The following is a 23,903-nucleotide window of genomic DNA, read 5'->3' as shown; positions in this document are numbered from 1 at the left end:
CACTGAAACTATTTCAGAGGCTCCTGGGGCATATGGCATCCGCAGCCGCTTCATGCCGCTCGGATTATTCTATATGAGACCACTTCAGCACTGGCTTCACGATCGAGTCCCCAGACGCGCATGGCACGCGCGCGCACACCGAGTCTCTGTTACTGCGCTGTGTCGCCGCGCCCTCAGCCCTTGGAGCGACCCCTCGTTCCTACAGACCTGGGTGTCTCTAGAACAGGCGTCCAGTCTTGTTGTCGTTTCAGCAGACGCTTCCAACACGGGCTGGGGGGCTGTGCGTTGCGGGCATGCGGCTGCGGACCTGTGGAAAGGTACCCAGTTGCATTGGCATATCGCCTGGAGCTGTTGGCAGTGTTCCTCGCTCTCCACCGTTTTTTTCCGGTGTTGGAGCGGCAACACGTGCTGGTCAGGACGGACAGTACGGCGGCGGTGGCGTATATCAGCCGTATAGGGGGTATGCGCTCTCGCCGCATGTCTCAGCTCGCCCGCCGTCTGCTCCTCTGGAGTCATCCGCGGCTGAAATCGCTGCACGCCATTCATATTCAGGCAAGCTCAACCGTGCAGCCGATGCGCTCTCACGGCAGCCTTGCGTCCTGGAGAATGGAGACTCCACCCCGAGTCTGTTCAGCTGATATGGGCGCGATTCGGGGAAGCCCAGATCGATCTGTTGCTTCCCCCGAGATCGCTCATTGCCAGTTGTTCTTTCCCTGACCGAGTGCTCTCGGCACGGATGCACTGGCTTACAGCTGGCCTCGGGGCACGCGCAATACGCGTTTCCCCCAGTGAGCCTGCTCGCGCAGTTACTGTGCAAGGTCAGGGAGGACGAGGAACAGTTTGCTGGTTGCGCCCCTCTGGCTCAACCGGACCTGGATGTCAGAGCTCTCCCTCGCGATAGCCCTCCCCTGGCAGTCCCTTCGAGAGAGCACCTACTCTCTCAGGGACAGGGCACCACCTGGCACCCTCGCCGATCTTTGAAGAGATTTTTAGACGCGAGGAAGACTTAGGTAACCTCCGATTGCGGTGGCTAATACCGTCACTCGGGCTAGAGCCCCCTCCCCGAGCGCGCCTATGCCCTGACGTGAAGTCTATTCACTGAATGGTGTGTCTCTCGCTGAGAAGACCCCCGTAATTTGCCAGATCAGCGTTGTGCTTTCTTTACGCCGAGAGAAGTTGGAGAGCAGGCTGTCGCCCTCCACACTCAAGGTTACGTGGCTGCCATCTCCGCTCTTATAACGCGGTGGCTGGCAGCACCGTGGGAACGCATAACCTCATCATCCGGTTCCTCAGGGGCGTTAAGCGAATTAATCCACCCCGCCCCCTCTCATGCCCTCTTAGGATCTCGCCCTCGCTACACAAGCCGCGTCAGATCCCTTCGATCCTCGGCTCAGTATTTTTCTGTCCCTGAAGACAGTTCTGCTGGTCGCGTTGATATCGATTAGAGGGTCGGGGACCCGGAGGCATTTTTCGGTCAGTGACTCGTGCCTGTAATTGGGCTGGCTTCTCTCACGTCCTGAGACCCCGCCCGCGATATGTGCCCAAGGTTCCTACCACTCCGTTTTAATACGAGGTAGTGAGCCTGCAAGCGCTGCCCTCGGAGGAGGCAGACCCAGCCCTTCTTATTGTCCAGTTCGCGTTTTGCGTATTATCCGGACCGCACTCAGAGTTTAGATCATCTGAGCAGCTCTTCGTCTGTTATAGCGGTCGGCAGCAGGGAAGTGCCGTACCGAAATAAGTTCCCACTAGATTGTGGATGCCTTTCTTTCACTATCAGAGCCGAGATGAGCCGCGTCCCCAGAGAGCGCGTGCGCACTCCACTCGAAGCTTCGCATCCTCTCGAGCGCGCGCACGCGGCGCCCCTCTAACAGACATCTGTAGAGCTGCGGGCTGGGTAACACCCAACACATTTGCAAGGTTTTACAATCTGCGAGTGGAGCCGGTTTCCTCAAGGGTATTAGGTAACCCTTGGTGATTGAGGAAACAATTCGGTAGGGTGTTGAAACACGCTTGCTGCGCCATTTTCCCTAACACGGAGATACGTGCGCCTTTTTATCTGTCAGTAAAGTTCCCCGTCAGGTGAGCCCTGCAGATTCCTCCGTGGCCCCCAGCACTGACTCAGCGGAGGAGTCACTTGCTGGCCCACTACGTTGTAGGTCTGCCCGCTGGTCAGCCCGCGTTTTGGGTAAAGGTGCCTGCTATGCGTGGTCCCCACTAGGCGATCCCATATGCTTATTCAGCCACGGTTAAGTCCCCCCCCCCTGGGCGGACCCGTGTCTTCCCTCCCCGCTAACCACTCTTTTGCTATGCGTACTCCCCCTTTTTAGGGCTAGTCCATATGTAAATTCTGCCATCTATCCCCCCTTGGGTAACGGATGGCCTCCGCAGCGTCCTCCCTATCGGGATTGCACGCTTCCCAACGTACTGTCGTATTTTCCTAGAATTATCTAGATGCTCACGACTTCCCAAAAAATATATATAAATCCGTAAAACTTCTGTTGAAGTAGGATAAATTAGGGCCAGGGACACGTTGGAGGACCGCGCCCCCCATGATGTGGGTGCGTCACGCTTGCTTGACTATCTCCTCATCGGGGGTGTTGGTAAGGTGCAGTCATTGTGGCGCTTTCAATGGGCTCCCAATGCGTGGATTTTACAATCAAATCCACTTATAGTGCTGAAGTTCCCCCCGAAGGGGAACGTTCGAGGTTACTAAAGTAACCCTTCGTTCCCCGAGGAGGGGAACGGAAGCACTATACTCCGTCGCCATAATGACTGTCCCTTAGCTGTTGAAAGTCTCTTCAGCTTAAAAAGGATAGCGTCTGCTGGCGCCAGGTGAGCTTATATACTCAGTTGATTGCTTATGCCGCTCACCTGCGCAGGCTTGCGCTGCCAATTCATTCTTAATTGGCCCGTTCAATACTCTTTCAGACGAGTAGCTTCTGAACCGAACCTCCCAATGCGTGGATTTTACAATCAAATCCACTTATAGTGCTTCCGTTCCCCTCCTCGGGGAACGAAGGGTTACTTTAGTAACCTCGAACGTTTCTTGAACATGACAATGAGTTCACTGTACTCAAATGGTCTCCACAGTCACCAGATCTCAGTTAAATAAAGCACCTTTCAAAGCAAAAATGGGTTCAACCCGGTACTAGTAAGGTGTACCTAATAAAATGGCCAGTGAGTGTATTTATATTAGGTATTAATATTGGGCTATTTTTTGTCCATCAGTAATTGATTAGTTGAGTAGTAAACGCATTGTCAGAAAAAAAAAATTAAATAGGGAGAAGAAATAATTTTGTTTAAACATTCCCATCGCCACAAATCATTTAGAAAATGAGTGAAAAATCAGACTGTATTTACTGTAAGTATGGTCTATTTATTTGGTTCACAGGATTTCTTCCTCTGTGTTCTGTATGTTTCAGAGAGCTGTAAAGATGCGCTCACTTCTCCAGCAAACTACACTCAAGCAGAAGTGACCACGCTGACCTGAGACCGTTTGTGCTGATAGTGACTCGTCTGAGGTTCATTTCACCAATCATTCATTTTCCCATCACTCATGCATCACCTGTCACGGTCAACAATGCAGAACATTTCTAGTCAAACCATCACGCTCTTCTCTTCTGTCCATTTTCAAGCTGCCAGGCATGTATTTGCATGCTAGAGTGTAAGAACTTTTGGTCAAAAATGAACTGTAATGTATTTCTAAATGCAATCCTAGTAACTGTCAAAACAGCTATATTTAGTTTTTTGAACGAACAAACTTACTGTAATTAAGATAACTGTGGTATCTTTATTTTCTATCACTAAGCCAGCAACCTTTCTGTTTTTATATACAATATTCTCAAATAAACTGATAGGATTGTTTATCCAAATGTGTGACTGATACAAATTCTAGATATTCTAATATTTGGGGTTGGGAAGATTTTAAAAAATGTATTTTAAAGAAAGTCTGTTATACTCACTGAGACAAATAAATAGTAATATTATTAGAATTCAAACAAACTGTTTTCTGTTGAAGGGACATTCTACCAGAAACATACATTATCTGTCCCTAAAATAAAACATTAATACAGTGAATAAAAAATATTTCATCTCACAAAGTTTCTAAAATGGACTGATGGCTGATTTCTGTGAGTTGTTCTGTAAAGGAGCATGTCATTCATTTGGTTCTTAGATTTTGTTCTGTATTAAATACATTACAAATGTACAAACTCTGTCATTGACCTTGTTCTCAGCACAAATAAACCTAGAGCTTTATTAGTTTTGTTACGCTAAAAACTATTATTTAGAAAAAACCTTCAGAAATAGCAAGTTTAAGTTGTTATCATTCACATCAATTAATTAAAAACATGAAATTATAAATCAACTCTACAAATAAATACTACAAATATATTATTTAAATAAATGTACAATTGTCCACATATTACTGTCTGTCCTGGCACATTTGCATTAATTTTAACATAAAAAATGAATGCAATACACCGTTAAGAGGAGAAGCTGACAATGATCAAGGATGTGCTCTTTCATGGAATGGTATTATTTTATGTAGGGCTGGGTGATAAGGCAAAAATGCAATCTCAATAATTATTTTCCTTATTGAATGATAACAATATATATATATTTCAAGTTTTTAATGCTTCCAGATTTAAAAGAGTAACTTAAGGTACAAAAATTAGAGGGTCCATTAAACGGCATAGCATATTTTCGGCCGTTAAATTTTTGGTAGCCGAAAATTCGGTACATGGCTAATATTCACATTGTTGCACATTTCTGCTGGGTAAGTGGCTCTTATATCAGTGTACAGTAAAAATGTCCAGAGCTAATCATTTTTATTGACATAAAGTTTTATCACGATTCAATATAATATCGTTTATTGGCCCAGCCCTAATTTTATGCATGTTTTTGTATGATTTCTTGAGGACGACAAGCCTGCCCATATCAGGCCCTGTTGCATTTTTTTTGAAAATGTACGTTTCTGGTTGAATGTGCCTTTAAATCATTTTTGTTACGTACTAATTGTCGAACATCATGATTCACAAATGATTCTAATATGTTGATTTAAACAAATGGAAACCGTTGATACATTTTTCAGGATTCTTTTAAAAAATTAATTTTGTTTCAATATTTAATTAAATTAAAACTATTCAAATTTCATCACATCTGATCAACTAATAATGAATTATTGATGAATAAATCTATAAATTTCTTGCTGACCCCAAACTTTGAAGAGGTTTGCAGATAAAGATCTATAAAACATTTCTCCCCTCAGCTTGACTTTATTTGGACAAACGCAGAAAGCAGTCTGTGCCTGTACAGTATCTTTCCAGAGATCACAGGCCAACTATCACAACTGAAGGAATGGCCTATTTATCATTTTACAAAGAACGCATGAGCAACAATCTACAAAAATAGTTTCACCAAGGTATTTTAACTGAATCAAACAAGTAAAGAAATCCCCATAGTGGCAGCTGCATGCTTTCCCAACCATTGTTTTCTGTTATGCAAATTGCACCAAGTCCTGCATCTGACATCATCAGCCATTAAAACCCATAACATCGCTGGTTGAGATGGGACCAAATTGAGAAAGCTTTCTATGTGTGTTAGTTGACTGTATTCTAACCTTCTTTTGCGAGTACTTGCTGTATAGCCTGTCCAAGTTGTGCCTACTGTCTTGTATTACTACTAAGTATAAATAACAACACTTGAGGCTGATATTGTTGAGAAGTCAATCATGTTTGCACAGACAAACAAAAAAATCTTTTTTGTGTAAGACTTTTTCTGGTATGTTGTCTGCCATAGTTGCCTTATGTTCATACCAGTGCAACGCCATGCTCTTTAGACAAGAAAATGCATCATGTAAATATCAATACTACTGTATGTAGCGGAGTATCACTACTGTATTTAGCAAGACGATGCATTCACTGTCTAGTTATACAGATCGTTTTCATAATGATTCAACAGTATCTGCCTTTAGCCAGTAATTGTAAGTTTGTCTGTGTGTTTCAGGGGTGATGTAACATGCTAAATAAAGAGGCTTCTATATCAAAGCCCAAAGTATACTGCGTATTTTAGTGTACAACAGTCTTTCAACATATTCATCAACACACATCATGCTTAATAGAAAGATTTGTCGATGTCTAATGTCTACACTCAGAATTAACATGCTGCAATTTAAGAAAACGGCTGCAAATTATTATAAGATCTTCAGTGGTTTGACAGCAAATGTTGCAAATTCTCACAAAGCAAACAAATTATGAAAATGTGCTGCGAATTCTCTCAACACAAGCAAATTAATAAAACATGGTGCATATTCTCACAACACATGCAGACAGCACGAAACACTACGAAAATGTTTCAAGGGGACAAAACAAAATTGCTGCCTCAACACAGTCAGGCTGAGCATGTTGCCATGATAAAATGTCATCATTTAAAGACTTTTACCCTGATTGCCTTCCAAACTAGAACATTTTGACTGAGTGTGTCTTGCACTGTACACATACCATAGTGCACGTAAAAACCAAAGCATACTTTGGGCTTTACTAAGGCCCAATCCCAATTCTATTTTTGTATTCCTTCCCCTTCTCATACTTCATATGACATCAGACGATGGCGACTGCTGTAGTTATTCCAGTTGTGTTATTTTTTGGTATTTATCTTCAGGAAATCACTGAAGGCATATATTATGTTATCATAACGATCTAATGTGGCAATAAGATCGTAACTGTACTCTGTATTTACACAGTGGCCATATTCATCTATGTAAATACACAAAAACAACACTAAAGCCTCCTTTCTACTGCACAATACAAACGACATGCGACAGACTTCAGGACATTCATTTCCAATGGAGAGCAGTCCGGGAGCTGCGTTGAGTTCCGATCATCTACGCATGCGGAAAATTCAGATCTGAATTGAGCTGCTGATCCGTTTAAATATTTGAACTCCTGCGACTAGAGCGTATGCGACCTGTCGACCGGATATCATGTATTCCAGTGTTGTCCGTGCACTCAAGATGAGAAATAGGAGTTTATTTGGTTATTTTTTGAATTATAAAAAGTCTATATTAAAAATATATATATGTATAATAATTGATATAATAAAAATATAATAACATAAATGTAAGTAAGAAAGTAATAAAAAATATATATTTTTAATGTTGTCTCCATATTCCCTCCAATATTTTAGCGGTCTATGAGTTTCTAGTATTCATTCATCCATTAAACTATGTAAACGCACAGAGAATAAAGGCTCTTGCTTTTGCCCTCCTTTATTTCGGACACCGTGAGAATCAGCTTCTCCCCCGTGGTGCACGACAACACTGAAAATACTGTGCGGCTGCCACAAGGGGGCATATTCCGACAGTCGTGTCCAAATGTCGTGTGCATTGGAAAGGCGACTTTACATTATAGCAGACACGGTAAAAAGCTCATTCTCAGCCACTAGACTTTTCTGACAGGGTATTCGAGTGTAGAGTGGCGGTAAAATACAAGCGCGGTTATGAATATATTAAAACATGTTTGTTTGTCATAAAAATTCAGAATAATGACAAAAAAATACTAATTTGTGGATCTCCTTCTGGGTTCAGCAATACTGCCGTTGTGGCTGGTGTATTCTGGGAAATTTTCTTACCCCTTGGTTTTGAGTGTAGTTCTGAAAAAATCTTTGTTCGAAGGGCTATTCACCCCTTCCCCTTAGCCCTACGCCTTTAAGCTAAAGAGAAATGGGACACCCCTACCCCTTGTTGTGAATGCGCAAAACGAGGGGTAGGGTTAAGGGCTAAGGGGTAGAATTGGGATTGGGCCTAAATGATATGGTACAGCACTGTAATTTTAAGAATGAACATGTACAGTGTTATGTGTCTAAAGAAACAGCTGTTCATAATTTGTATTATGTAGGCATGTGTGTCTATGCATTTCTGCAGGAGTACAAATAAAGTCTAAATATTAAACTGAGGATTGTGTAGGCATTTGCCTAAGGTGCAGATGTAGGTTTCGGAGCACATTGATTCTTGTGTGTTTGATTCGAAGCCTGGCACATCTGTCTGACTGCAGAACTGAGCTTGTGCTGCTTCACTTCTACAGTTTTAAACAGAGCTCAAAACACATCCATCTCCAAGGCGACTGTGAGAGATAAGCCCCATTAATTATTGTGTAGCTCCTTCATTCTCTATGCATCTGTCTTTCTTTTTCTCTCCTCTTTCTGACTTTCTCTCATTCCACATGTACTGTATTGCTTATTGTTTATGTTAGTAAATACATTAACTAGCATTAATACAATCTTATTGTAAGTATTACAGACTCAGTAAAGAACCCCAGACTTTCCTCTCTCCAGACACATCCTCCAGCTCCTCTGGAAGGATTCCAGGGCATTCCCAGCCAAGCAGAGAGTCGAAGTGCCTCCAGTGTGTCCTGGGCCTCCCTGTGATCTCCTCCTAGTGGGATATGTCTGGAACACCTCCCTAGGTAGATGTCCAGGAGACTTTTTAAAGAAATGCCCGAGCCACCTCAACTGACTTTTCTCTACTTTAAGCTCCTCTAGACAGAGCAAAGTATTCTGTCTACCGTCGAAGTCAACAGCTCTCCACCTTTACTGTAAACAGTGTTGGTGTAGAACTGCTGCCCTCTTCTGAGGCACCAGACAGTTTGCCAGAACCTCTTTGGCCTTCCTGAGCTCTTCACAGGCTAGAGTTTTTGCTTTTACAACTACCCGGGCTACAGAAGGCTTATCATGTCAGTACCCATCAGCTGCCTCGGAAATCCCACAAGCAAAACACACCTGGTAGGATTTCTTCTTCAGCTTGACGGCATCCCTTACTTCTGGTTTCTGCCACCGGGTTTGTGGATTGCTGCCAAAACAGGCACCACAGGTCTTGCATTCACATCTTCTCACAGCCACGTAAAATGGAGAACACAGACCACTCTGCCTCAATGCCTCCAGTCTCCCTCGGGATCTGGTCAAAGCTCTTCCGAAGGTGTATGTAATGTAATGTGTATTTATTTAGCGCATTTATTGTGTATGGCCATACACCCAAAGCGCTTCACAATCAGAGAGACAGTGATAGAGCCAATTCGGTGGAAGGGGATGATTGGGAGGCCATGATCATAAGGGCTGATCATGGCCGGGGTTACACCCCTGCTCTTTCACGAGAAGTGCCATGGGATTTTTTATGACCACAGAGAGTCAGGACCTCGGTTTAAAGTCTCATCTGAAAGACGGCGCCCACTGACAGTATAGTGTCCCCTTCACTTTTACTGGGGCATTAGGACTCACACAGACCACAGGTTGATCACCCCCTGCTGGCCTCACTAACACCACTTCCAACAGCAACCTAGTGTTCCCTAGCGGTCTCCCATCCAGGTACTGACCAGGCTCAGCCCTGCTTAGCTTCTGTGAGTAACCGGTCTTGGGCTGCAGGGTGACATGGCTGTGACACATGACTGTGAAGGTGGGAGTTAAAAATCCCTCTGACTTGGGGTTCAGCCAGACGTTCCCAGATGACCCTGATAATACATTTGAGCTTGCCAGGTCTGTCCGGCCATGTGAAGTGGTGTACACCCTTGAACATGGAGTTTAGTACAGAAGTCCGGATTTAGATTGGACCAATTGTATTTAGATCACGGATTTAGATCCTCCCAATCCTGCCTCTCCAGGCATCACTGTCGTTAGCCACGTGTGCGTTATGGTCCCCTAGTAGAACATCAGAGTCCCTAGTCAGAGTCTCTAGTTTACAACTCTCCTCCCAAGGACTCCAAGTGGCCGGTTACTCTGCACTGGTGTTTGGTCTATAAGCAGAAGCTACAGTGAGAGACCTATCCCTGATCCGAAGGTGCAGGAAGGCAACCCTCTCAGTCACCAGGGAAAACTCCAACACATATCGGCTAAGTTGGTGGGCTGCAATCCACTCCACACCAGCCCACCACCTTTCACCATGGCCAACTCTAGAGTAGAAGATTCCAGCCATTCTCAATGAGGTTGAGACTCAAGAGCTCAAACTGTGTATGGAGGTGAAACCAAGCTCAGGCTCTTGCCCTCCCAGTTTCTGTGTCTGAGAATTGCGTCATTGTGGTCCTGACCTTTGACCACCACCCGTTCCAAATTGGATCGACCCCTGAGGGATCCTGCAGAAGGATACTCCCACATCACTCTTTCAGACTGAGCACAGCCGGATAGCATGGGATAAAACATGGCCACTAGGCGCTCACATACGAGCCCCAACCCCAGGCTTGGGTCCAGGGTGGGGCCCCAGCTGTGCCATTCTGGGCAATAACATGGTCCTTGATTTCATTAGATTCATAAAAGGTTTTTTGAACCACACTTAATCTGACCTGTCACTATTGTTATACCATAAAGCATATTTTCAGTTTATGTAATCCATATTTTATATTGATGTTTAACAGTGCAAATGTCGGTATCTCCTTAAAAAGCAACTTTTATTTGTGTAAATACTGAGGATACTTCCATCATTAACTAATATTTTCAATTTTATTAAAGCAGGATATTCCAGTGGTACCACAAAAAACACAATTTGGATCTTTTGACAACAAAAATGGTTTATATACAAACCTTTTCTCAACATTTCTGAGATTACAGTCTGAATCTAACTAACAGGTATAGAAACATGTAATCCCTGTACACTTGTTGATTAAAAATTGCACTAAATATGTTCCAGCACCTGTATTTCCACACAGCTGTTATATTCACAAAAGAGATCCACAATATCTCTAATTCTTCTGCAGAAGCCATTAGCTGAAAGGGGAATCAGGAGCACAGGAAGCCGCAGTGAATGATTTAACAGTCTGGCATGCAAAAAAAAAAATCCTCACAGTGTCTGAGTTTTGGAGAAAGTGACACACATAAGCTTTCATGCAGGGAAACGGATGGCAGCATTTCATGCTTTCTGTCATCCACTCGCTCGCCAATTAATTGCATTGTTTTCCTTTTGCGTTTGTTGTTGTTGTTGTTGTTTTTTTCGCCCCATAAAATGAGTTGTCATGGCAATACGGTAACCATGGAGAGCTGCTCAAACACCACTTGAGCTGGGTCGCAGAAGTGGCCAGTTGAAAAAAAAAGGGAAAATGCATAAGTGGCCAGTTGGTTTCTGGCTTGTTATTTGGCTGGGCCTGATTGAGCATTTGGGTTCCTTGGTAACAAATGTTTGTTATCGAGAGTAACAGCTGTGACAGACATTCTGCTCTGAGGACTTGTGACCCACAGAAATGTTCAATCTCTTCTTAAACACCTCGACAACAGAATGTTTTCAGTCTAGATGTTTGACATTATATCGCACACTTGATCAAATGAGTCTGTTTTTTCCCTGAAACTGTAGGCATAAAATAAAACATATTGAATTATGTTTCAGAGTATCAGATGTATAAAAATAGGATCTTAATATGTTTGCTGAAGGTTACTTTGGAAATTTAATAGGTTACAGATTACAAGTCACCCTATTTCAATTGTAAGTAGTGTAACTATTTTACTTAACCATATACATGGGAGGTATAGTGGAGCCAGCTGGAAAGCTTCCGGAAAACTTTTTTTTACTTTGAGGTTAAATATAGACTTAGTTCATCTCCATTTCTAAGGGCCCTTCAATCTGGCTAGATTTGAGCACTTCGATATGGAACCACACTTCAATATGGTGACCATGATTTTTGTGTTCACATCAAAGTGCCCTATGTAGGGCGATTTATCCCATTTGGAATGTATGGCGTGTCTTTAATTGTTTAAATTTCTTTAAAGGCATTTATCGTGTAATACTTATTATATAATCTGATTATTATATTATATACCCACTGCATAAAACATATGCCGGAATAGTTAGCGATTCATTCCGCTGTGGCGACGAGAGTTGAGGGAAAATAAATGAATATAATCAGAGAGTCAGTTAAATAGACCTTATTATATTTATTTACCTATAGTAAAACTAGCACCTCATGTACATCTACTGAAAAAAAAAACTGTGGTCCTATTTTAAAGATGGCAGCACAACACAATGCAATTTTATGCAGTGCTTTTTCCTATGTGTGCAACTCTTACTCTTCAAATCAGGCAGTTTAGAAATAAAACCTGGTGTTGAGTTAGCCATTTTTGGTGTACAAGACGACAAAATATCATTGACAAACAAGGAAAAAAAATATCTCCTTCGCTACTTTGTTAGCAAGGAGAAGAATACTACTTGAGTGGAAATCAGCAGCTTCACCTAAAGCTTCTGTTTAGATGTGTGATCTAATTTTATATTCGAAATTAGAGAAAGTTAGATATTTAATAAAGGGATCTCTCCAAACATTTTATGAGACATGGCAACCTATGATTGCATATTTATAAAAAAGCAAAACTCTCTCTTTTAACTGATTTATATAAAGAAATCTGTGTAAACAGGTTTAATTGTGATCACCAAAATGGTTTGGTTTCATATTTGAAATTCTGAAAATTGCAGTTATATAAAAAAACACAGAAACAAACATATAAAGCATAGGAGTGTTTCTAACAAAATGTCTGGTGCATTAAGACAGGAGGAGTGTGTCCTACAAGTGGTTTATCAAGCCCACTCACCTGCATTGAGCACACTTATTCATCATGCTGTTATGTTCTGCATTGAGTGTATGCTTAACTTAAAAGATAGGTCTTTAACCTAGTTTTAAACTGAGAGAGTGTGTCTGAGCCTCGGACATTATCAGGAAGGTTTAGGAGCCATAAATGAGAAAGCTCAACCTCCTTTAGTAGACTTTGGAATTCTGGGTACAACCAGAAGCCCTGGTCTTAAAGAGTAGGTTGGATTGTAGCGAGACAGAGGATTGGTTAGATAAACAAGAGCTAGATTCCATAAAGCTTTATAGGTTAAAAGCAATATTGTATAATCAATACAAAACTTAAAAGGCAGCCAGTGTAAGGAGGACAACTGAAACTAAATATTAAGTAGGGACGGGGCTTTCTTTTTCCACATCATTCTCTCATAGCAAATTAACGATAAGAGGGGCATGGTTAAGAATATTATGACTAAAGCCATTAAACTGATGCAAATGGTAAGACTTTGATTGAAGATTACCAAAGCAAACTTTTTTTTTCAGTGGATTAACCTGCATGGATTAATTGTTCAACTAATCAGTAACAATGAGCGCTAGCAAAATAAACATTGTACATTTTGATTTCAGATGGAATTTAGTTACATCTGACAAAAAAAAAATGTAAAAGGAAAGTAAAAGCAAATGCTTTTGACACTGGACAGGCTAAATGGTTTCATCATGGATCCGTTATATGCCTGCTATGACCAGCTCACGCTCACAGACTGATATATGCTCACCCACTTTGTTTTACCCCCAGCTCTGGTGATGAAAGAGGTGCCATGATGGAGTTGTCATGGTTACAGCGCTCTCGGGTGTCTCTGCCCCTCCCCGTTCGTCATCTCTCAACGTTGGAGCAGGCGAGACAGGTTTTGGGTCATTATCCCTAAGATTCATGCTGTCTACGGACACGTCCTGCTATTTCTTCCAACGGCCCATTTGTCTTCTCCGCGCTTCCTTTTTGGTTCAGACTTGACGTGATTCATTTTCGGAGACTGAGAAAGGTCACTATGATTATGTCTCTAATTTAAGCTGAACGTATCTTTTGGGAGAGTGAGAAATGTGTTAAAATGTGTATATTCTGCAGAGTGCAGATCAAAGTTTTTTTTTTTAATAATTTACTTTTCACTGTTTAAAAATTGTAAGATTTTTATTGGGATTGTTCTCCAGAAAATTTAATTTTGTGATGTTTAAGTTTCCTCTGCTGAAACATGAAAAAAGATATTGTAAAAAAATTCTGAAACTGGAAACGGTTTACTTCTATATTTGTTTCCCTACTTTCGAAATCAGTGGTTACTTGTTTCCAACAAACTTTTTTTCTGTTTTAGTTTTAAAGGCATCCATTTTAGAATGGAATTGTAATGTGAAGTGGATGCTGACAAGGGAATGCAGATCCAAACGCAGGTTTATTAAACAGAGAGGTCAAGCAAGCAACGGTCAACACAAGGGCAAACAATTGTGTACAGGGAATTCAGAGATGTGGTCAAAACACAGGCAAATAGTCATTATAGGAAGTGAGCAGGCAACGTAAACAAACAAAACAACAAAGCAGAGGTCTAACACGGAAAGGCAATTGCATCGTAATGTTTACAACAGTATAACAAGACTCCGCATTGATGTGTGTGTGTGTGTGTGTGCGCGCTGTTTAAATAGTCCTGTAATTAGTCCATGAGCACTTTCAGCTGTGTGAGTTAGCAATCAGACAGGATTAGGAACCAGTGTGTGTGTGCAGTGCATGACTGGATCTTGTAGTCCATATACTGGCGGATTTGTAGCTCTTTAGACAAGTGCATGTTTACGAGCGATATACAAGGATTAGAATGACAGAAATGCTCCTTGTCCAGACTGATTTTTTCTGCATTTTTATAAATGTCTCCAACCACACTATATAGCTTAAAATGCAATACGTGACCTAGGTATGCGCATATTTTGCCATAGCTGTACTTGCCACTAACAGGTTGCAGAATGTATCATATAAGAGGAGCTGAAAATTTTGTAAATGATACGCAACAGTCCACTCAAGAGATTGATTGTAAATAGTTGTGCCTCCAATTCAAAAGTTTGCATTTCAATCCATCTATACTAAAATAAAACACCAGCTTTTTCAATATAAAACTGACTCTTTAGCATTTTCAGTACAGACACCTGTGGTTTTTACTAGTTACCATAAAATTTAATTATGCATAATAAAAACTGTAATTTAAGTAAACTTTACTAGCATCATTCCTCATAGTCAGGGGTGGATTTAACTTATAAGCAAGGTAAGCGACCGCTTTTGGCCAAAGGAAACCTGAGGGCCCCCAAATACCTAGAAGAATAAATTGTATCTATGAATTATATATAACATTATTTTCTACCATATTTTGTATGATTAGGGATTAAAAAAATAAGTTTAAAGTTTATTACAACGCAAATGTGTCCCCTACCCTCAGTCATGGAGCAGTCCAGTAGTCAAATTTGGTAAAGATTTAGTTTTAAAAAGAAATAGTTTACAGCATTGATGAATCATTTTTTGTTGTGAAATTATTTTTAGAAAACAAATAATTTAAAACATTTTGCAAGATGCTTCACATATTGTTACTATTATTTTGCATTAAGAAAAAAGAAAAGGAGATTGAGTGATATAAGAATATAACAGAAAAATAAATCAATAAAAAATAAATTATAGTACAAAAAGTGCATTTTAGAACTTTCGAGCCAGAATTGGACCCCCAAATCCCTAAATCCACCCCTGCTCAGAATACAGCTTCAGGTGAGTTAATATAACTTAATTGAGCTAAGTAAATGTGACTTAATATGAGCGACAATTACTTTTACTACATTAGTAAATAATACTTGATATAAAGTTAAGATGACTTAATTTACCTAAGTACATGTGACTTAGTGTAAGTAAGAATGACTTTTTCTACTTTAGTAAATAGTACTTAATGCAATAAAGTTACGATTAATTAAATTAAGTTACGATTAAAACCCTAGCACCCAGAGGAAACCTATGCGAACACGGGGAGAACATGCAAACTCCACACAGAAATGCCAACTGGACACCTTCTTGCTGTGAGGCGACAGTGCTAACCACTGAAACACCATGCTGCCCCCCTAAACAACGTTTTAAAAGAAAAACGCAATTGTGTAAATGGCACCTTTTCCCCTTTGGTTTGCGTTCTTTTTATGCATCTGCTTTATGTTGTTATACCGTGCTTCAGTATTTGTTACTCATGAAATATGCTGCTCTTTTGGAAAAAGTATATTGACTTTGAAACAGTAAGTTATTTTCTCATTTTGATCTCTAATGTCATATTGAGATTTAACATGGTAATTGAATGGAAACCACAATTTAAAGGATGCTAAATTGAGTTCTGTTTTTCAAGTATAAACATCTAGGAAGAATTAGAAACAATCTTTCCTGGAAAACACACTGTTCTTGACTGTTTCCTGTTCACCTTTGTGTGTCTTTCCTGTCTGTTAGAGGCCCAGTGGAAGTGTGTGATCAACCTTTATCTTTACAAAGCGGCAATGTTCCAGTTTTGCCTGATTCTATCAGATGTTCACCTTTACTATAATGAGACACAACATGAGCAAACAAAAGTGTTTACAAATCTCAATCAACGGTCAGCAAAAAAATACATAAATAAACCCCTGAAATTCTGTAGATCAAGTCAGATTCAACTTGTTGCAATAATACATCTATATTGCAGCAAGCCAAGAGGTATTTTGTTTAAATTCATTTATTTTAGTTGCCTGGGCATATACAATAGCTTACATTACAGAGACATTTAAACCATAATTTTAATAAACCAAATTTTTAACTAAAATCAGTTCTTGTTTTAGCTGTTCATTTAAATTTGAAAGCTTTCTTTCAAAAATCACCCACCTCAAATGTTATCACTCGATTGAGTTGGCATTATCAGTGGTTATCAGCTGATAGATTTGAGCCAGTATGATATGGTTAATCAGCTATACTAATAAAGAGACTGCAGATCCAGATCTGTTTTTACATTACTGTGACGGTTGGGTTTGGGGTAGAAGTTAATAAAATACTATTAATGGGAAATTTAATAAATAATTTAAATAATACTCGGTACACTGTTTTTATATTACTGTGACGGTTGGGTTTATAGGGTTGAGGTATAGGGGTAGATGTTAATATAATACAATTAATTGGAAATTTAATAGAAATTATAAACAATTCTCATTTACTTCCGGCCGCAGCCGTATGTGATCTATAGCTGATTAACCATGTGGATAGATGATAACAGCCTTCTGACCCTACCAGTAGACGCAAAAGACCCCTACTGGTCCAAATCTATAAGCTAATAACCACTGATAACGCCCATTCAATCGAGTGATAACATTCGAATAGGCTGCAAAAATGTAACTCTTTGAGATGTTGTTTAACAAAACATAATACTAATGTAAGATACTAGGAATTAAATATATTTCAAATAATGTTTAGACCCATTTAAAATGCATATTTTGAAGTATAAACTGGATCTTTCTATATGGATGCCTTTTACTTTTTATTATTTCATTCTTGCAAGAACAAAAAACTTACATATTAAATGAATGATTAAAATTCTGTCAAAACATTTTGGACTTTGCACACAATAATTTTATGGATCCTGAACATTTCATCAATACAGACATTTGGTAAAGTGCTATTGCCCTTCAGAGTTTTGTTTTTTCACAGGCAGGCCTTTAGTCCTGTTCTGCCCTATGTATATTTAACATTTCAGAAATGAAAAGGTCAGATTAAACCTTTGCCAACAGGGACTTCAGCTGCTAGTTATATTTATTTAATTATTTACATGCTGAACCCATATTCAAGAAAGCAAATACCTGTTGGCAATTATCACAAATCGGTCAATTGTAACAACATTTCTAATGCTGAGATTATATTTTTCATATTTTGCTGCTTGACAGTTGTGCAAATACCAGGATCAATATTGATACAGAAACTCACCAGGCATCTGATAACCAGTTAACTTGTGTCTTTGAAGACGAAGATAAATGCCGTTAGACCAAATGGCCATTAATCTGTTCAGGAGTCAAAAGCTTCTGCATTTGAGAGGCTTTTATCACCATGAAGTGGACAGATATGAAGCCATTAGTATGGACACATCTGACGTGCACCATCACTTACGTACTGTGCGCTCGATCTGGTTGGGGTTTTACTGGCAGTGAACCAATAGAAACAAAGAACCATTACTATGAATTCCAAATGTCCACTCTCACAAATGCATGGTCTCAACGCATTAATATTAATCTCGTTTTCAGTAATGCACGCATTAACCCTCTATTTCTAGCAATATTCTGAGTGTGTAATCAGTAGAGTTGCACTGGATGGTTGAGGTGGTTGCCTTTTGAAAGTATGATTCCAAGCGTTCAGAGTTTCCTGACATAATGTATGTTAAAGATGAGCGAAAAAGCTACTGCTCTTAAAATCAATGGGAAAGTGGTTAAGACAGTGTTACTGTAATTATCCAATCAGTGGGCACTTCAATCCACAGCCCATTAGCACAGGCACATACGGTATGAGAGTGCAGCAGAAGAGGATTCACTTTGATAATGTGTGCTGCTGAAACTGACACACACATGTGGGCTCACACACTCTTACAGACTCCTACATTTGCACAAAAACATAAAAGTTTCTATTCAAATCTCTATAGTTTGACTGCAGACTTGATTGGAAATGCAAATGTGAGCAATCTGAGACATTTATTTTCAAAATTTCAAGGTGATAAATATCAGGTTAGGAGCCTGAAAAGCAGGATGTTTCCTTTTAAAAGTTTGAATTTACTGACCGACTGCTGTCTTCCGATATAGGAAAATGAAACGTGGAAATATACATGCAAATTATGTATTTGACATAAAAGTTTATATTTGGATTTTACATATATTAAATATGTCATATTGGAATTACAAATATGTCAGTAAATACATGCTGAAATATGTTAGATGTAATTATAGATATAAATTAAATATATTAAAAATACATGTATTAAATATGTATTATACATAGGCAATGTTCATATATAATATGATAGCCACTGATATGATTTATTTATCACAAAAGACCACAGTTTCTAAACCAATAGGTTTTCCACGTAAAAGGTTGTCTTTTTTTAGAATGCTCAGATTTTAAAACCACATGCACAATATTGTGGCATCTTAGATGTTTATTGTTGCAGTATAGTGATTTTTCAATAGATTTGGCCCCATATGGAAACCAGATATTGCCAGAACATAAATACTCTGTTGAAAAAAACAACAACATATGCTCCTCATGTTTGAATACCTGATTTATGCTGGTTCTTGCTGATAGGAAATACACAATTAAAATTAATGCTAATATTTAACAGTTTTTGAGTGTCAATGAATGTTTGCAGCAACATAGTGAGTAAATGATAAGAAGTGAAAGTGCATAGGAAAAGTATTTGAAATTATATTTAATTACCACACTACCCAGATAGCAAAATACACTCGGGCCAGTTCCGGCTAGATTGTCGCCTTCCGAAGACTTACCCCTCGGCCCAACTCCGGCTGCTGGACTCGGGCCGGATGCCTGTGGACTCACTGCCCGATTCCGGCCCGAATCAAGCGGGCCAGATGCGGCGGCCGTAAGCGAGCCGACGCTGCGCATCCGCGCCGGAATCGGCGCGAGGGTAATGTGCGCTGCGGCCCGGAGCTGGCGCGACTCCGTATTTATACACCTTATAAAACCTTTTGGTATTACATTGGTACTTAATATATGGTATTACAACCATTTGAATTTATATAACAGCAAACACAGGCTATAATGTAAACACAAAGTGTAAGCACTGCGTTTAACCTTTGAATAAAGTGCAAACTGCATACATATTCTGTAACGAAAATAATCAGACAAATGACAAAATAAATAAATGTTAAACGTTTATTAATTGCAAGAAAAAAATTGTACAAAAATTTTATAAATAATTTTGTAGTGCACAAGAATATCAATATAAAAACAACAATAAAACAACACATTAAAGACACACAGAAAGATTTAAACAAAAAATCTAAAAATTACACACAAACACAGATGTTTTTAAAACAACCCTGTTTTCCCAATAGACTTGAATTAAAAATTTGTACAAACAGCTAAATTTTATATAAACCTAAATATAGAAACCAATTTAAGATATAGCAAGAAACATCTTAAAAATACCAATGACAATCCGTAAAATATCCAAGTCAAACTTGTAAAAAGTACTGCAGAATTCTGAAGAAACATCTTGAAACATTTTTTAATAAAACATTAAAATAATAATAATAAACAAACAAATATATATATATATATATATATATATATATATATATATATATATATATATATATATATATATATATATATATATATATATATATATATATTAATATAAATAATTGCAGAAGTATAAAGTCAAACTTATTTTTAAATAAACTTGAACAAAATCAATTGCACAAACAGCAAGACATGAGTGAGATGATTATACATTTCATATATATATACACGTCTTGTGCAATTTTATATTTATAATTTTATTTGTATTACGTTTTTTAAAAATGTATCAAGATGTTTCTTCAGAATTTGGCGCACACACATACATACCTACATACCATACATATATACACACACACATACACACATATATATACATAAACATATATATATATATATATATATATATATATATAAATGCAAATGAAAGAAACAAATTGTTCAAGTATACATGTATATATATATATATACATATATATATATATATATATATATATATATATATATATATATATATATATATATATATATAAATGCAGTTGAAGTCAGAATTGTTAGCCCCCCTAAATTATTAGCCACCGTTTATTTTTTCCCCAATTTCTGTTTAACGGAGAGTTAAACATTTTTTCCCACACATGTCTAAACATATTAGTTTTAGTAACTCATCTCTAATAACTGATTTATTTTATCTTTGCCATGATGACAGTAAATAATATTTGACTAGATATTTTTAAGACACTTCTATACAGCTTAAAGTGACATTTAAAGGCTTAACTAGGTTAATCAAGTTAACTAGTCAAGGTAATTAGGCAAGTTATTTTATAACAATGGTTTGTTATGTGTTTGGACACGCCTGGTGTACTGGAATGTACAGTATCTGTGCATCTTCATGGTGGTCTTAAGATTTCTGCCATAGTTATTGATGGTGATGGTACTTGTGGTGCTGCATTGATTTCTGAAATCTTCATACCTGCCTTTTATCCAGCCTCTTTGTTCCAAGTAATTTTTCTTCATCACGGTATAGATGTGTCTATACTGTCCCTTGATCAGATACATTTACAAAACAAAACATCACTTTAGTATAGTGCCAGGGCAAAACTCACAGGTTGTAATAGATCAATGACAATGTTGACAGTATGTGTTTAAAATAATTGCAAACAAACCTGTTCTGTCTTGAGATGTATGACAGGCGATCATCATCCTCATCTGTCTACCAGTCAGAAATCACAGTTGCGTGTGGATGTTTTAGTCAAACTTCCTCATATGCATCTATAATAAAACATCACATTGTTGTTAACCTCCCGTAAAGAAAAGTTCAAATCCTGAAATACTATCAAAGTTAATTAATGCATATAATACCTATAGTGTAAATAATCAGTACACAGAAGGTTGCACAAGATTTATTCGGAGATTCATGCAGAGTGACAGCCTTATGAATCTGAGACATAGATTTGTAAGATGGTCAAGCACATGCATTATTCTGTACCCATGAAGATTAACCTACCATTGTGAAAAATGTTTGATGATGATAGCCAATAACAATAAACCATTTCAGCTGTTTGTGAAACAATTAGTAATGTAATGTCTGAAAAGCTCAATCTATGTTGAAAATGTATCAGCAGTTTACAGCTTATAATGGACTTTTAGCACACAACTATAACATGCCTATTCACATTCAAAAGAGTGTGCCATTGACTTCTTTGGTCGTGATGTGCTGCAAAATGATCTCTCTAACCTTTGTTAAACAAGAACAATAAGACTTAACCAACAAATATTGTTACCCATTCATTTAAATCAGAATTTATCACTGTCAATAACATAAAAAAAACATCAAAATCTGCTTTAAGACGTTCAGTTTTACATTAACTGACCATTACAGCTTGAACAAAAGATATAATTGATTCACATAGGCTAAAACATATGAATTAAAGTGCATAGTAATATATTTCTCTTGGATAATTTAAAGAGAATAGTAAACAGTCGAGTTTCGATCATTTTTCGTGACTAACTGCATAAACAAGATAAACAATATTTTATTAATCCAAAACGATTAGTTTTTATTTACACAATCACAGAATTAATACTGTTGGATAAGTATACGCCTGTACAATGATTTTTTCAACATCCAAGGTACTTTATAATGTTAAATCAGGAAAAAACACGTTTTGCCATGTTAATTAATGGATTCGTCTACAGAAACTTTCTTTAACGCAAAGTTAGCATACACACAAATTCGTTTCATGTTTCTTTAAAATAATTAAAATAGTTTTCAGTTACTACACACGTTACAATCTAACATTGTGTAAAAGGAAAATGAACTTTCAGACGTGTTTGTAACTGTTAGCGTTAGCATACATTAGCTCCAGTCGTGTTTCTTAAAGCAAGTTACATTTCGTATCAAACTGTTTTAAAGTACTAAACGCTGTTACAACCAAACACCGTGGACATGTTTTAAGCTTTAAATTCGCTAATTATACAGTACACAAGCAGTAAAAAGCTTACCTTTCTGACCGGAATCCACATGGAATCTTTGAAAAATCAAACTTTTTCTTCTTGTGATCTTCGTGCCATGGTGGTTGACAACCAGCTTTTTGGAGCATTACCGCCACCGTCTGGATTGGAGTTTGGATCATGAGTTTAGTCACGCATGTGTTTATTATGAAACCAACTTCTGCTTAAAAAAAAACAGTCAGCACAGGAGCGTGCTATCTCAAAAATAAGCGAATTTTACAGTTTTTCTCTAGATGACATGTATAATCTATTTATAAATAATATTGTTTTGTTTGCGTCTAAACATTGCGACCATCCACACTAAATATTCTTTTTTTTTTTTGCTATCGTACCATGAATATTTTCTCAAATTATCATTAAACGTGGAGCTAACAGATTACTTGATAAAATAAGAACTTAATCGGTTGCCATCAGCCGAGTCCTTGCCAGAAGCGGCCAGGACTCTACAGACAGACTCGGGCCGGATATGGTTGACCGGAATCGGGCCAGTGCTCTACAGCCGCATCACAACCGCATGTGCGCGAGCGAGCTGCGGGCCGCACTCGGCCCGGATAACACTCGCCGATGCCGAGTCGGAGCCGGAGGCGCCGGAGGGCAGCCGAGCTCGGGCCGATTACTGCCTGCTATCTGGGTAAGGCCAAATTGATATTGTTAGATACAAACAACCCAAATTTTAATTGATTTTCAAAGAATTTTAGGTATCATTGAAAGACGTAAATGTTTGCATATACACGGAAAACGTCCACTAAAAATAACCGGAAGTAGAGAGGTAAGCACGCGGATATTTTCATTACCGCGTAACGTAAAAATGCCGTTACTGTTCGCGAAAAATATACAGACCTTTTTCAGACAGTGTTACTTTACGTGCTTATAGAAAATAACTTCTACACACGAGGTAAGAAAGTCAAATCCTCAATATTTTGCTATTGTTTTTGAAGAACTGTTTTGCTTTAATAACGTGTGGATTTACTAGAAAACATTGCATTATTTAAGAAAGTTCTTATGAAAATGATTCATAATTTTAGCATGGTTTGATTTGTCCCTCACTGTTACACCTTTTTAGAATCTACACAGGAAAACATTTAAAAGACATTCGGCTGGAAACGTTTGGAGCTCAGGTGAGTCTTTTCCCTCGTTGTTTATTGATGACATCTTGATGTCACCTTGGCCTTATTGCTGTGGTTTTAGGGGTTAAAGGATTCATGGTACAGAAGAAACATTCAGGGATGAACTTTAATCAAGACGCCTTCAGTCAGAACTGCCTTAAAGGCACAATTTGTAGGATTATTTTATAACAAAATCCACAAAACAATCACTGTTTAAAAGAATGTTAAAATCCAGAGAAAAAAAGCAATTTTAACAAATGACACAGAAAGTGTAGTGGGTTGCTGTGCTAATGATGCCACACACACTTAATAGAAAACGCAAAAACCAAAGATGCTGCAATACAGTTTGATGTTTTATTAGACTGTGTAGAGCAGCATTACAACATATACCAAAAAATGTTTTAGTATGATAAAACAGTGCTGCCTCTCCCTATGTTATTGTGAACA

General features: G+C 38.6%; 1 protein-coding gene and 1 long non-coding RNA gene across 4 annotated transcripts in view; one reads left to right on the top strand and one right to left on the bottom strand.

Annotated features, from left to right (window-relative positions):
* The window catches only part of kcnc4 (potassium voltage-gated channel, Shaw-related subfamily, member 4), a 47,496-nt gene extending 33,689 nt beyond the window's left edge, over positions 1-13,807 (top strand). Inside the window, exons 4-5 of one of the 3 annotated variants that reach the window (XM_073909918.1) lie at positions 3,423-3,521; positions 13,321-13,807. In XM_073909918.1, the coding sequence (XP_073766019.1) occupies positions 3,423-3,490 (68 nt within the window). In that variant the 3' untranslated portion in view covers positions 3,491-3,521; positions 13,321-13,807. Of the gene's footprint in view, positions 1-3,422; positions 3,522-8,331; positions 12,119-13,320 lie in introns of those variants that run through there. The other 2 variants (XM_073909917.1, NM_001195196.1) reach the window with 2 other exon arrangements.
* Positions 13,808-20,430: 6,623 nt separating this feature from the next.
* LOC141375631 (uncharacterized) lies at positions 20,431-22,396 on the bottom strand. Its single transcript, XR_012384359.1, has 3 exons — positions 22,342-22,396; positions 21,003-21,108; positions 20,431-20,880 (listed from the first exon to the last, which is right to left on the bottom strand). It is a non-coding gene; the product is annotated as an uncharacterized lncRNA (long non-coding RNA).
* Between the last annotated feature and the right edge of the window lie 1,507 nt (positions 22,397-23,903).

The sequence above is a fragment of the Danio rerio genome, chromosome 8 (assembly GCF_049306965.1).
Source record: "Danio rerio strain Tuebingen ecotype United States chromosome 8, GRCz12tu, whole genome shotgun sequence".
Lineage (NCBI taxonomy): Eukaryota > Metazoa > Chordata > Actinopteri > Cypriniformes > Danionidae > Danio > Danio rerio.
The sequence above is the reverse complement of the archived record's forward strand: the minus strand, read 5'-3'. Positions and strand labels throughout refer to the sequence as shown.